Genomic DNA, 15,094 nt, shown 5'->3' on the forward strand with positions numbered 1-15,094 from the left:
TTTCCCCTACATTTTTGCTTAAGTTGAGGGAAAACACGGTCGGGTTGAGGGGAGTTCAGTACTTGATGTTCTTTTCTCACCGTCTGCTCAGGTACATGGACCCTCTCGCTGCTCTACGTCACTTCCTGTTGTGTGCGTCTGCAGGGTTGTTGTAGTGACAGGCAGGCGACTATTATCGCGTGAACGCTACGGGGAGATACGACGTTTTCCTTTAAGTTGAGTCTGGATTAGTTTTTTTGTTTGTTTCTGTAAATAACCTTTCCGTTCGCCCATTTTTCACTTGAGTGGACTTTATTTATTGTCCGGTCTGCTTGCTTCTGTAAACCTACGCAGCAGCAACCGACCAAGCACGCCGCCACCGACCGACCCTACTGCTGCTGGCTGCGGGAGAAGAAAACAACAAGCTCGGCTCGCTCTCCGCTGAGCTGTGTGATCATTGACAGAGTTCAATACACACACGCTTCAAGTGACAACTGGCGGGAGCGGTGTGCATCGTAACCAGGGAGTACCTCAGCAAGCGCCGGGAGAGGTTATTTTCGCCTCCAAAGTTGAGGTAAGCGTTAGTGTAGTAATGAAAACTAGCGCAGGTGGCTAACTGACGTGCTAGCTAGCTAGCAGCGGTTAGCTTAAAGGATATTGAAGCTAGCTAGCTGCGTTGTTTAAATCGAGACGCGCTCGTGGTTCGAGTCCTCGCTGCTGTCCCACAGAGGAATTTGTCCCGCTACCCAAAGGTTGGACATTATTTTGAGTCTCGGTGGTCTGGTGTGACACGGGAAAAGTCCTGAACTTGGCCGGCAACCTTTGTTGACTTTGTCTCAGCTTGCTACCACACTAAGGATGTGTTTACGCACTGTAACACACAGGCTTCGTGTGGTCGTGGTTGTTTAGTAGCTCTCACCTACATTTTACGCGTTGTTCTGGCATTCCTTTGTTTTGTTTCTTATTCTCTATAAATATATTTATAAGGGAAAGTTTAAGCTTGGTTTATGACGTTGTTGTGTTATTTTTATCATAGACTTTACTATAAAGACAAGCCCCTCTTCTCATTTACAAGTTATAAAAAAGTAATTGCCTATTATTACGCGGGCGACTTGAGTTACAGATAACCGTGGATGGTTATAAAAAGTCTGAAGTCGAGTGAACTCTTATCGGTCTTTTATCTTGGTAAACAAAGCAGTTCAAACAGCCTTTCCGACTGTATGCTCGAAAAATTTCAGCCTCATCATTTTCACTGAAATGCTGTGAGATTCTGGTAAACCTATTATCTAACGTAAGCTGTTGATTCAGGACTGACCCTGGATCACCAAGGCCTCTCCGCAAATATTCAGCAGAAATTGTGTCGCATTGTGGAACTATTTTTGTGTGTGTGACATTCGTCAGACATGCTGGAGTCTTTTATTTTGAAAAAAACCAACAAAGGTCTGAATGAGTAACGGCAGTAAGCTAGTGTGGTTTTTCTGACAATAAATGTGTCCTCCAGCGTGCTAAAGATGATGAGTTTTATTGAATGCTTTAGTGGCGACACGCTTGAGATAGGTGTGAAAACAAAGACTGTGTAACACATGCTCATCACTTTAGCTGCTCATTTCAGTCTTACTGGCTGTACTTTTACTTCCTGTAGGTCCTGTGACTTTTCTCACTTAGTTTTCGGTCTTCCCCAGTAAGTTATGTGAAAATGACCTTTGCATTTACGCTCTGTTAAAGGGAAAACCAGATTCCACAAAGCATAATCCAGTTTTACTCAGACCTGTGAACATCACTGGAATCTCACGCATGGATTATTTTATTCTGTGTAGATTTTGTGGAATGTTACACAAATAACTGGTTGTTGATCATTTTTTAATGGGTTTTTAATTGAGGATGTCCTTGTAATCTGCTCATTTTCTTTAGGTTTTTTTTTTTTTTTAAATTTCATTTATATACAACAATTTTCAACATCTGAGCAACTGTCAGGCATTGGACCAACAAGAACGGTTTCCACAATTTCCTTCAGCTCGTCTGCAGCCCCCTGCATACCCAGACTGTCTTCTGCCCCAGCATGAATGAAGTTAGTGTTGTTAAAAAAGGATGGCTCCACAAGAGAGGTAAGGGGCCCTTTGTATTCATCACCCAACACGTGAATCTAGTGATTATTTGAAAAAAGCCTTTTTTTTTTTGTTGACGGCAACAACTGTAATATAATCTTTTGGTGCAGGCTGGCATGATTGTGTAAAGGGTCCTAACAGGGTGTCTAACAGTAATGTCTCTTGTTTCCAGGTGAATACATTAAGACGTGGCGTCCACGTTACTTCATCTTAAAGACTGATGGCTCCTTTATCGGGTACAAGGAAAAGCCTGAAGTGTCTGGTGACCACAGCCTCCCGCCTCTCAACAACTTCTCTGTCGCAGGTCAGTAGTTCCTTCAAGGTGGCTGCTTTTACCAAGTGCCAGATCCCGGCCTGTTTTCATGCTCTGCCACAAGTTGCTTTAGTGCTCTAGGGGAAGCTGAAGTGTGTGCACTTTGCAGAATGTCAGCTGATGAAGACGGAGCGACCCAGGCCCAATACGTTTGTCATCCGATGCCTGCAGTGGACCTCGGTTATCGAACGAACGTTCCACGTAGATAGCAACGAGGAGAGGTAACCAACGAAATCAGCGTGGACATCCTTCAGGTGTTTCAGGACGCCTGAGTCGAGATGTTTGCATGCAGCTGATGGCGATGCAGTTACTTCACCTCTGCACCATAATTAAGTTAAACCCCACATCTTTTCTGATTGAACATCACAGCAAAAAATACACTTACCGATTTCTACTTTTTCTATCGATGCTGAGCTTTCCCTTTATGTCAAAAAAACTGGCAGATGTCTGACATTAGACTACTGGCTTTGGAAAACAGAAAAACGGAGATGCGTGATGTTATCATCTGTTATCTCCCAAGCCAAAATAGAGGGCTAGACCTGTGGATTATGCACAAAGATCCTATTTCAGCCTGGCAGATTCATTATCTGGATGTGTACGTTTGGTTTTCAAGGACAAAGTTTGTACGTATTTTGAAAATCAGGTTTCTCTTACATTGAACAACACCGACAAATTTCCGTGTGTGGTAACCTAACTGTTGACACAGACGAAGCACAAATGAAAAACAGGGCTCTTAATTTCCTCTCAACCTGTTTGGGCTTCTGTCAGAAACGTTAAGTTGATCAGAAAAGACAGGACAACAAAGGTCATGAACTGCAATGCAGAAAGCCCAAAGGGACCATTGTTCGCAATGTTCAGTGAAAGCCATTTAATTTGTGAGAAAAGGAACAGCCAGCATGCTCCAAGTAGGATTCAGTGCCAGATAAGACCTGATTAGGCACATCAAACCGCTGCAATTGCCATCGAGTTTTGTTTACCTCATCTCTGCCAAGGACTAAATCCCCATAACTCTCTGCCGAATAGCACACATAAAAATCTAAACTTCATTAGTCAGCGCACTCTTTTTTTTTTTTTTCCTTCTCAAGCGTTTAAATTTCCTGTAGTAACAGATGAACAAAAGTTAAAGTTTACTCCAGAATGCATTAGTCGCTTTTGTAAGACGGCGTTAGAGATTTGCTGAGGTGAACGCGGCCTCTCCTCTGGTTTAGGGAGGAGTGGATGCGGGCGATCCAGGCGGTGACAAACAGCCTCAAGAGTCAACAGCAGGATGAGGAACCCATGGAGATCAAATTTGGCTCACCGAGCGACAGCAGCGGCACAGAGGAGATGGAGATCGCTGTGTCCAAGTCTTGCACAAAAGTGGTGAGTAGTTTTCCCTTGTTTACAGCGAGAGTTATGCTCTAAAAATAGCTTACGATACATAAAATGTGCCAGGTAGTCGTCTCTATTTTTTTAAGATATAGTAGTCCCTCGCTACATTTTAGTTCCCCTTTTGCGGTCTCGCTGTTTCACAGATTCTTTCTTTTTGCATGTTTTTTTTTACAGTGCACTTTGTTCTTCATTTGGATTGGCTGTTGACCTTGTCAGTCAATTTTTCTCTGTGCCTGTCTCTTGTCATGAATGTGTTCACCAAACCTGTGACTCTTTCATCTCAGATCTGTTTGTGTTCTATAATATTGGACTTATTTTTCTATGAAAGTTTGAACTTTAAGGATATAAACGAGAGAAAAGTGTGAAAACGTTGATGTCTGTCCGAGAAAAGTGTTTAGTGAGGAGTTTTCCACCCTGAAAACATCTGTAATCCTTCTTTGCATGTTCAGCTATGGCAGGTTATTTTTAGAGCAGAACCCCTGCGATAAACGAGGGAACACTGTGATCCAGGAGGATTTTAGGCCGTAAAACCTCTCACTTTGCACTTTATACACTTTTCCTAGACAGACAAACATTTTCACACTTTTCTCTCATTTAAACCCTCAAAGTTCAAACTTTGATAGAAAAGTAAGTCCAGTATTTTAGAATGAAAACAGTTTATGTAGATTTGGTAAGCTGAACGCATTCTGTACAGGACACATTCCATGTGAGATTGATTGACAAGGTCTACATCCAATCAAGTCACAGAACTCAATGCACTGTAAAAAATTAATAAAGTATAGCATTAAAAGTTGCAGAGAAAACAAACAAACAGACAAGACAGCGAAAGGTGAACCGCGATATAGTCAGGAATCACTGTTTTTACAATCTGGTAGGGGAGCAGAGGCCCGGTTTGTCTAACTCAGGGGTCCCCAAATCCAGGCATCGACGGCCGGTGCCCTACATGTTTTCCAACCCCCTGCCATTGAAGCTCCTTATTGGCTAAACACACCTGATCAAGGTAATCGGCAGCAAATAAGGCAGGTTTTCTGGAAAACCAGCAGGATATCGGCCCTCGAGGCCTGGATTTGGGGACCCCTGGTCTAACTAAACTCATCTTTATCCAGCAAGTTGTTTAAACCTTAAGCCTCTTTCTTGAAGCCTTTTTGATGGAACTGTCCTAATGTTCAATACGAGTAATGCTTGTGGGTTTATTTTTTTTTACATTTTTTCTGGCATATTGAACTACAATTATTTACATAATGTTTTTGGCCCCATAAAAATATCCACTAATTTATTATGATTTAGTTTCAACTAAATTGATATTTTTGAAATATTTAATAGAACTCATAAATAAAAAAAGTTAACTGTTTCTTATGTAGGATTGAGGTTAAAGGATCCAGCAGATTTTTGGTACCACCATTATTGATGTTCTGGATATTCAGATTGGTTGTTTTTACTTATAATACAAAGAAACACTGTAAAAAAAAAGAAAAGGTTTTTATTTTTCTTTAAAAACAGTAGTTTAGAGTAAGATCTGTTTTGTTTGGATACGTTTTCTTGTATTTTTTGGCTCATAGCTAACTTTTCAACATGACCTGTGTCTCCTCTAGACAATGAGTGATTTTGATTATCTAAAGCTTCTGGGCAAAGGGACTTTTGGGAAAGTGATCCTGGTGAAGGAGAAGGCCACAGGGATGTACTACGCCATGAAAATCCTCCGCAAAGAAGTCATCATCGCTAAAGTCAGCCATCCGACATGTTTTCAGACCTTGTAGCAGCACTTTATTCCTAAAAAATGAATGTGTTGGTGTTTGCAGGACGAGGTGGCACACACAGTGACAGAAAGCAGGGTCCTCCAAAATACAAGGCACCCCTTTTTAACGGTGGATTACACTTTCTTCATATTTATGTTTAAACAAATCAGAAGATTTTTAAACTTTTGTAATAAAATTCTAATTGTTTTTTTCTCTCTCTTTCTTAGACACTAAAATATGCATTTCAAACACATGACCGGCTATGCTTTGTGATGGAATACGCAAATGGAGGAGAGGTGCGTCTCCTAAAAACATCTGTAACACTTGGAACTTGTGCGATTGTAGAAGAGCTTCAAGATCAACAGTAAACTGTGGCCACACCTATTGGATGCTTGAAACCACTTGTCTGCTTATTACACTCTTACATCTTAGTCATTTAACTTCAGTTTTGTCAAACACAAGTTCAAAAATAATAAAAAGAAAGCGTATTTATTTAGATCATTGCTTTTGTATGACTGTAATGTTTTCTCTTGATTCCTCTGCAGCTATTCTTTCATTTATCCCGGGACAGAGTCTTCACAGAAGACAGGGCGCGGTTTTACGGGGCAGAAATCGTTTCAGCGCTCGAGTACCTACATTCCCGTGATGTTGTTTACAGGGACTTAAAGGTAAAATGTTGAGTTTTATTTATTTTGTTTCAAATCTTCTTTATTTAGGAACAATAACTGAAGGGAACAGTTTCAAATTATGTGCAAGCAATGCTGGTTTCCTGAGAAGAGAAACAAATCAATAAAAACAGTATTTGATTAAATTACACTAGTTTTTGGGACTATAAGTCGATCTGGAGTATAAGTCTCACTTTTGGGACTTAATTTGTTTAAAAAAACAAATTATGAGAACAAAAACGGGCGTTTAATCTAAGGCTACGTTCACACTGCAGGCTGAAACGACCCAATTCTGATTATTTTGCCCCTGGTCGCGACCTGTATCTGATCATTTCATGACAGTCTGAACAACACAGATCCAATCATTTCAAATGCGACCCAGGCCACTTGGGTATGTGGTCCTGAATCTGATACGTATCCGATCTTTTGAAATGCAACCTCCGTCTAAACGGCCAGGCCACGCGTATCCGACCCGTACGTCTTTGATACGCTACAAACGTCATCATTCTGCGTTGAATTAGGCGGGAATGAGAACATAAACATCAACCATGGCGGAGAACGCTGCTGAGACCATTCAGTGGAAGGGAAGCAAGGTCACCGATTGGATTAATATTTGGGGTGACAGCTCCATTCAGGACAAACTCAAGGGCTCTTAACGCAACTGGGCGTTTTTTGAAAAAAATTCCAGCGAAACGGCAGAGCGTGGCGTTGAATCTTTCCCGCTGTGACTTTTTTTTCCTTTCTGACCGTGGTCAGAAGCACGGGGGAGACCTTCTCCAGGGCCGAAGGCGGATCCTCCTTCGGGGTTCACTTCCGCGTTCGGACCCTCAGATTCTCCAGAACGGGTTAATAAAGAGTCAACAGCTTTTATTCTGGGGGGAGCCTTCTTTTATTACCGTAGTCCTTCCTCCGTAACACACAACATGAATGCGCGCCCCCAACACACTTCCGCTGCCCCCTCTCACTCCCTCCTGCGCTGCACGCGCTCTCTCCTCTCTCTTACACACACACACACACACACACGCGCGGCCCCAGCACATACACATACCCTATTCCACTACAGTGGGTAAAGACGATCCTGTCTCCATTGACTTCTTAAAATGACAAGATTGTAATTGTGCTGCTCCTTTGTGAAAATAAATGTAATAATGCAAAAAGAGCTCCGCTGTTGACAACACTGTTGTTGACATCCATTGTTAACGTTAGCTACTTCTGCAAACAACGACTGACGTCGTACACCGTTGAGTACTATTCTGCGCATGCGGGTCACTTCTGGGTCATTTCACTTGGTGTCACGCCACATGTCAAAAAGGAGATCACAAAAGTTCTCATTTAATTGGAAATGTGAATGGCCCTGCAAAAACATTTGACAGAAGACAGAAGATACCATAATAAAGAAAGAAAGAAAGAGAAACGGGAAAACCAATGGGTAAAATGCTTTATGCATTCAATCAATAAGAAACACAGACTGAAAATCTGCATGCTTCCCTACCGGAACACATTGATGGTTATTTAGCTTCAGGAAAACTAGGAGGAATCTAGTATAATAGTATAATCTAGCAACATATGAACATAACATATTCATAGCATTTGGAACATGCTAGCAATTCAACTAAACATTTTATATCACTTGAAATCACTAAATCCATTAAATTCTCTATCCTCTGAGTCACTATGAGTCCCGGCAGGAGACTTTTCTTCTTCTGCGTTGCTGTCAGCAGCAAACACTGATACACGCACCTACAGTGCCCTCTAGTGGTCTTTTTTTGTAAAAATCCCATAAAACGCACGCTTAGCCAAACCATTCAAAATAACACAACTTCTAATCTGAAAAATACAGTATTTATATTTGTACCTAGCAGCTTCTAGTGTCTTTGATTGATTTCTGTTTTTCATGTATTTTCCAGTTGTTGGGCTTTGCAGATTTGACTTTTTTTCTTTTGTTTTGGTCTCCCCACAGCTTGAGAATCTCATGTTAGACAAAGACGGCCACATAAAGATCACCGACTTTGGGCTGTGTAAAGAGGGGGTCACTGACGGAGCCACCATGAAAACCTTCTGTGGAACCCCCGAGTACCTGGCACCAGAGGTAGAGGATCGTTGTTTTATGAACAACATCACATTCAGACTTGAAACTTTTTGAAGCTGTTTTGTTGATTACATAGAAGTCTTTCTTGACAAGGGATCCATTGATCTGATGCTCAAAGAGAACAGGGTGACGTTACCTTCTGTTGAGCTGAATTACATTGTCGTGTATGGCACTGTGTGTGTCTGCAGCCTTTTGTTGCTGGTTTTTAAGAGCAAAAACACTGAAATGTAATCAACTTCAGTGCTGGGGTGTTGCAGAGGGGACACTGTTTGATTAGAAAGAACAACCCAAATCTCAGAAATGAAAGGGATCAGAAAGTGAAAGTTTTCTGAGATACACATTTGTGGATAATAAAAGAATTACGATAAACCAAAGTAAGTCATTTCCCTTTTTAATTCAGTCTTACAAGTTCTGTTTGGTTGGCCTCTTTGTTTCTAAGCAACTGTATCAATGAAACTGAAAGTGGCGAGGTCATGCAGAAAAGAAAGTAAACTGAGAAAAATGGGTAGGATTTTGTTAGAAGAGCAGCAGGTTCTCTGGGATCACTTCAACTTTAAAAGACAACAATTCAGCTAGTTTTGCATCAACAAAGGAACTTTTAACTCTTCAGCTGATGGTCAGGTACTGGATAGAAAAAGCACAGCGCAAGTTTGTTTTTATTTTCCTTAAATGAAAGAAATTCAACTTTTTTCTTCTTTGATTTAATCTGGATTGTCCTTTTGTCATCTGTGTAATCTTGTTGCTTTTTTGGATTATAGTAATCAGAATCAGAATCATTTATTATCATTCTGCAGTGCACAATGACATTTTTTCCAGCAACTCTCTACCAACAATATAAAAAGGAAGAATTAATTAAAATAAGGATAAGGAGCTAAATAAGACATAAATACTGTACAGTATAGTGGGGTGAATATTGCACAAATGAGTGGGTATTCCACATACAGCATGAATATTGCGTACATAGTTTTTCAATACAGTCAGTAATAGTTCTGCTGTGGCTCTCCTGTTCTGGTGTCAGGTGCTGGAGGACAATGACTATGGCAGAGCGGTGGACTGGTGGGGCCTGGGGGTAGTGATGTACGAGATGATGTGCGGTCGGTTGCCATTCTACAACCAGGATCACGAGCGCCTGTTTGAGCTTATCCTCATGGAGGAGATCCGCTTCCCCAAGAACCTGGCCCCAGAGGCCAAGGCCCTGCTGGCAGGCCTGCTGAAAAAGGATCCCAAACAAAGGTACGCGCTGGTCGATATGGCCAAAGCATTAAGGCTCACAGTTTTTCATTCCAAATTTGACTTTCGGTTTGAAACGATTTTTTTTTTCTCTCCCTGGTTTTACTTTCTTTACCAAAGATTACAAATGACTAATATATATTCAACAAGAACTATTTTATTCTAACATCTCCTTTGGAAATTGCCTCTAATTTAAAGTTCATTTAAATAGAAGCTGTAAAAATGTTTGCAGATCAATGCATCTGATGTTTTGGAGCTACCGCTAGCTTGATCATCTCATAAAGTAAAATACTAGAACGCACTGGGCAGAGTTTTTTGCTAGAAGCAGCTTTGAAACAGATTTTGCTGTTTGTGGTTTGATGCCAGAGACCAAAATCTCATTTTTGACTGACCGGACAAATAGACTGGTTGATAAAAAAAAAATCTACCAACCGAGTGATTGCATTGTTTCAGGCCGTCTATGAAATGTTTAATTTTCAATCACAAATCCGTCGTTTCTGTCTTCTTCCTGAAAAACGGCCCATGAGAAGAGGGCTTTCAGTCAGTCACCTGTAGTCTCAACCAGCTGTAAAGGGCAGCAGATTGACAGAAAAACACTTTTTTCCCTAATTATACCTCCGGTTGATGCATTTTTACATGAAATCTTAACCAAAAACAGCCTGAAAACATGATCGTGTTTTGGATTCTTTTCATGGCAGTAAAGATATAGGACTCTCATGGGGGGGGGGGGTCTTTTTTCAGCTCAACATCAGCTCTGTAATGTTGCAAAGGCACTACTACTACTAATTTTCGTTATTATATAATTATTATTCGTTATTTTACTTTATTACTTTATTTATCTTATTTCCCAAGTAATGACTCATCCACGATGATCCGGTATAAACTGAGGGAAGTGGAGCGAGTGACTGTGTCTCTGAGCAGAGCAGGGGGACTTACAGGGAAGGGAGGATGCTTTGTTGCGTGTTGTTAGGACTTAGGACTGGGATCTGTCCCACAGCTCTACGTGAACAAGCTACCGAACTCAGAAGAACCGGGTCTTCCGGTAAAAGTGTGTGTCCGGGCAGAGCTTGGACCGTCAGCTCACACAGCGGCTTTGGGGCAGTGTGTTAGCTCAAAGCAGAAATGTCGCTCAGTCCTTAGAAACCATTCAAACAATCACACGGATTTGTGTTTCCAGTAGTGTCCCGACAAAATAAAGGCTGATGTTATTCCCACATGTTTACGTGCAGCCAGGATGCAGATTGTAGCGTTTCCTGCATGGATTTATGTTCATCAAAGGCTAAATGTTGTTAGCCTGTGTTAGCCTTCTCTTAGCCCTGGCTTCTTTGCGGCTCCGTTCTTCAACAGTAAGAGCACTGACCACACGGATTAAAAATAAAATGATGAGAGAACAGGCGCTCCATAATAACCATAACATTAATAAAAGCAGGTTTAGAGGATCATCTCGTATATTACAAAGCTGACATATCTATGTAGTAGCTGCTTTGCGGAACTCATTCTCTTCCGGTATTTATAATCTGAAAAAGTTTTTCTGGGCCCGTGTACACGGTTAGATTCTAATCCGACCATTGATCCAATCAAGATATTTTGCTCATGTAACCGCGGCTTATGGTGTCGACTCGCAGCGTGGCGGGGGCGTGGCATCACGATGGTGTCTCTCCATCGTGATGTCAGTCACGGGATTTCCGGAAAACTCGTAAATCGAATAAAAAAAGATAAAATCTGATATTTTATTTTTAGGCCATATCGCTCAGCCCTAGTCCCCAGATGGTTTTGTTTGTTATGGAGTCTTATACTGTTCATAATTAAATAAATACTTAATTAAATAAATAAATATGACATCATGCAAAAACAAAATCAACCAATAAATCTCTCATAAATATATAAAAAGATAATGAAATGGTGAAAAACCTGCACACAGATTTTAAATAAGCCATTATATTATTCAATATATTTCATTTTGTTTTAAAAATCTGTTCATTATTTTAAAACAGCATTTTAAAATATTCATTTTAATCATGTGGAATATTATTATAATTCTACGTCTTTTTTCAAAACCTCGTATTTCAAAATCAATATTTTCCAAAGTAGCTTTGTTTTTATTTCATGTTGCTGTTTTTCAGAATGACTTATTTATTTCATGAAGAGCTTTTTCAGGAGAATGAGTCTGTCAATCAGTGAAAGTGGGCGGGATCTAAACGCACATTTGCTGATCCCTGGAAATCGACACATATTCCTGTAGACCCGCTCAGCGGTGTGCCAGTCAGAGAGATGACACATTTCAGCGACATCTGCTTTGCTGACATTTGAAGATCAAATAGAGACAATCTGTCTGCTGCAGAAGATGCAGCTGTTTTAAAATAATGAACAGGTTTTTAAAACAAAATGAAACATATTGAATAATATAATGGCCAATTTAAAATCAGTGTGCAGGTTTTTCACAATTTCATGATATTTTTTATATATTTTGCATGAGGTCATATTTATTGAATTAAATATTAATTTATTTAATTATGAACAGTATAGGACTCCATAGTTTGTATCACATACTACACATTTTTATACTTGGGGTTTGTTTTCTGAATCCTACAACATGCTTGGAGGAACCCGGTCTCAGGGGAAAAACAAACAGAAACAAAGCGGTGGTCTCTCCTTAGTGGTTTTGGTTCAAGGTAACGGCCACAAACGGGAACGTAGTTGACCGTCGTGCTGCTCAGGGGTTGCTAATATTAGCCCCAGGAGCCGGCCTCCTCACAGCGAGTGTGAAGAGGAAAACAACATGGCCGGTGCGTGCACATTTCTAATGAACGGCTTTTTGTGGGGCTTTTTTTCTTTGGGGGGGGTGGGTGCAGGCTCGGAGGTGGGCCAGACGACGCCAAAGAAGTGATGACTCACAAGTTCTTCATCTCAATCAACTGGCAGGATGTTATTGATAAAAAGGTGAGCGAGATGGGCGAGACGGTTGAAAGTAAACGCATCCTTTTGGGTAAAAATATTGACTTCTTCTTCTCCGCTCAGCTCGTTCCCCCCTTCAAGCCCCAGGTCACATCAGAAACAGACACCCGCTACTTTGACGACGAGTTCACGGCACAGTCGATTACAATAACTCCTCCAGACAAGTGTAAGTGTAAGCTTTGGTTGAGCCATTGCTGAGGCCCCTCAACTTTGTGTTGAACTTGTCTCTGTCTTTTGTGTACTCTCCAGATGACAGTATAGATCCAGAGGATTCAGATCAGCGCACACACTTCCCTCAGTTCTCCTACAGCGCCAGCATTCGGGAATGATCACTCGGACTCACAAACAAACTAACAAGCAGGCAGGCTGGCACACAATCACAACCCCACATGCACACTTGCACTGCTGAGTACTTCAGAACGACACAAACGACAAATGGCACAAAGCATAGGTTCATTCTGTCTGTAGTGCACAAACACACACGCAGACACCTGGAGAGTCACACCATGAAGTAGGAACCCACGAAGCGCCAGTGACTGACCTCAGCGGGTGGGTGTGGACGGACGGACGGACGGACGGAGCGGCCGGCAGCTTTGTCTGTGTGCGTCCTCTCAGGGTGGACCTCTGCTGCACTTCTCTGGACACCACATCAAAGCCTTGACACGTCCAAAGCCAGGTTCTTTCCCACCCACCTCTGTACCAGCTGCAGCCATGCCTCACACAGCCCCCGCATTTAGACTCAAGGAAACGTGCGAAAGGATCTTTAGGAATTTTGAAGATATTTGGTTTTTTTCTCTTCATTTTTCTTCTTGTTTTCTTAATTTCACCCGTTTTCAACGTAAAGACACAATTCAGCTTTTTTCACGTGATTCTTTTTTTGGGGGGGGGGACAAGTGCTCTTTCTGGAACTTGCTGTTACGAATCAGTGTAGGTTTTACCTATGGTAGGGGGGGGGCAAAAAGAGTCACTGTGTTTGCACTGCACGGTGACTCTGAGGACACACAGAAGTGTGTGTGTGTGTGTGTGTGTGTGTGTGTGAACGTGTGCAAAGGAGCGGATGATCCGCCATTTTTTGTTTTGTTTTCCAGCCATCCATTCGTGTCCGTTTCCTCCACGTTTCTCCACCTCTGGAAGAGTTGAGGACACTACGCAGCTCACTCAACAAACTCTCAGTTGTGTTTGGTCGTTTTCCTGCAAGCAGACACACAAAAACCGACCAGCTTTGTGGCTAAATTGATGAGAGTCAGTATTACAGAAAGGTCCACTGCGTGGCTGAACATGTTTCAAAGGATGCAGTCCTGATGCCCTTTCCGGATCGGTCCCCCTACATTTGTGGTTTCCCCCCAACCAACCCATAGAAACCATTAAAGCAGTTAATCACTGTATTAAACCCAATAAATTTCACTCCCTAGCTAAAGAATAAGAGCTCCTTTTTATTTAATATTTCATGAATTTTCAATCATCCTCGTATTTAAAGAATGAAAGCAATCAACTGGTAATAAGAGGCCAAAAATGATGTCTTGTTGGACGCGTAAAACTGTATGAAAACGTTGTTGTTTGTTTTTTAATGTGGTGTCGAAAACGTTGAAATGCGTGCAGTTGTGTGTCTGCAGCAACGGGGTTGTTGTTGTACTAAATGCTGTGTGACTTGTCCAACCAGCCTTTAGCCTGCAGTAATGAGCAAAAAGTGGAAATTAAAACAAATTGGATTCATGGCAGCGCATGATTGACAGACGCTGTGGAACGTATAATGAGTGCTCAAATTGACACAAGCGTTTGTTTGTTTTTTATTCCATAATGCTGGAAGACATGTTGGCTGCTCTTTAAGTTGTACTAAAGGAGCATATAAACCATTTTTTTATGTTTTTTTTATTATTATTTGTCGTGTTTTATCCCTCTTTGTCCTTTCACTTCTCTTTTTTTTTCAAGATACGTCATCTTGTTTTAAGTAAACGTTATATTAAATATATCTATTAAAAAGTTTTTTTCCAAACAGACATTTTTCTGTTTTTTTTTTTTGAATTATTATTTCTCCTTTTTTTGTCTTTTGTTTTGAAAGGGATTCCATAAGAGGATTGCTTTGCGTGCTCTACAATAATCCTGTGCTTTCACTCCGCATAACAAACCTTAAATTAAACAATTCTTTAAATTAATTAAATACTTTTTTTTTTCCAAAAATCAGGTGCGATGAATATTTGGGATTTTAAAATCTGATGGTGTTTAAATTTAATGCTTTTACCTCTGATACAGCTGAGCAATCCCTATCCATAGTTCACAAACGGATTTAATTTAACAAAATAAGAGTGGAAGTAGACAAGTTCTAATATTTCTCTAATAATAATTGATTGATTTAAAAAAAAAGTTTTTTTCAAAATATAAGAAGGAATTTTAATAGAAAAAGCTGCATTGGTCTTAAAAACTCAAATAATTGTAATTTTTTTAATGCATTTTTGGATAAAAGATCAATCTGATTGTGATCAGTGTGTTGTTTTAAACCCAGCTAGAATCACTAGTTGTGTTTTGCGCAAACGATCCTCTTGGATATCCCTCCATCATGTCTTGATTTCTGTTTATCCTGGGTTTGTGTGGGTGAGTGTCTGCGAGACGAGAGTGGCAACACAGACGAGAAGCAGCTTTTTCCACTCACCAGT

General features: G+C 40.8%; 1 protein-coding gene across 7 annotated transcripts; it reads left to right on the top strand.

Annotated features, from left to right (window-relative positions):
• Nucleotides 1-16: 16 nt before the first annotated feature.
• Nucleotides 17-14,440, top strand: akt2 (AKT serine/threonine kinase 2). 7 transcript variants are annotated; one of them, XM_078929517.1, is made up of 15 exons: nt 74-215; nt 337-553; nt 1,891-2,084; nt 2,257-2,388; nt 2,507-2,618; nt 3,606-3,759; nt 5,361-5,492; nt 5,568-5,633; nt 5,732-5,800; nt 6,050-6,172; nt 8,130-8,258; nt 9,277-9,491; nt 12,341-12,428; nt 12,507-12,609; nt 12,693-14,440. In XM_078929517.1, the coding sequence occupies exons 3-15, from the start codon at nt 2,039-2,041 to the stop codon at nt 12,770-12,772; spliced, it is 1,449 nt and encodes a 482-aa protein (XP_078785643.1). In that variant the 5' UTR covers nt 74-215; nt 337-553; nt 1,891-2,038; the 3' UTR covers nt 12,773-14,440. The 7 variants fall into 7 exon arrangements, with proteins under 7 accessions (XP_023817052.1, XP_078785643.1, XP_078785646.1 ...); XM_078929520.1 differs by having other exon boundaries at nt 1,994-2,084; XM_078929516.1 differs by having other exon boundaries at nt 76-215; nt 334-553.
• Nucleotides 14,441-15,094: the final 654 nt, after the last annotated feature.

Source organism: Oryzias latipes, chromosome 13 (assembly GCF_053564925.1).
Source record: "Oryzias latipes strain Hd-rR chromosome 13, Olatipes_Hd-rR_3.1".
NCBI lineage: Eukaryota > Metazoa > Chordata > Actinopteri > Beloniformes > Adrianichthyidae > Oryzias > Oryzias latipes.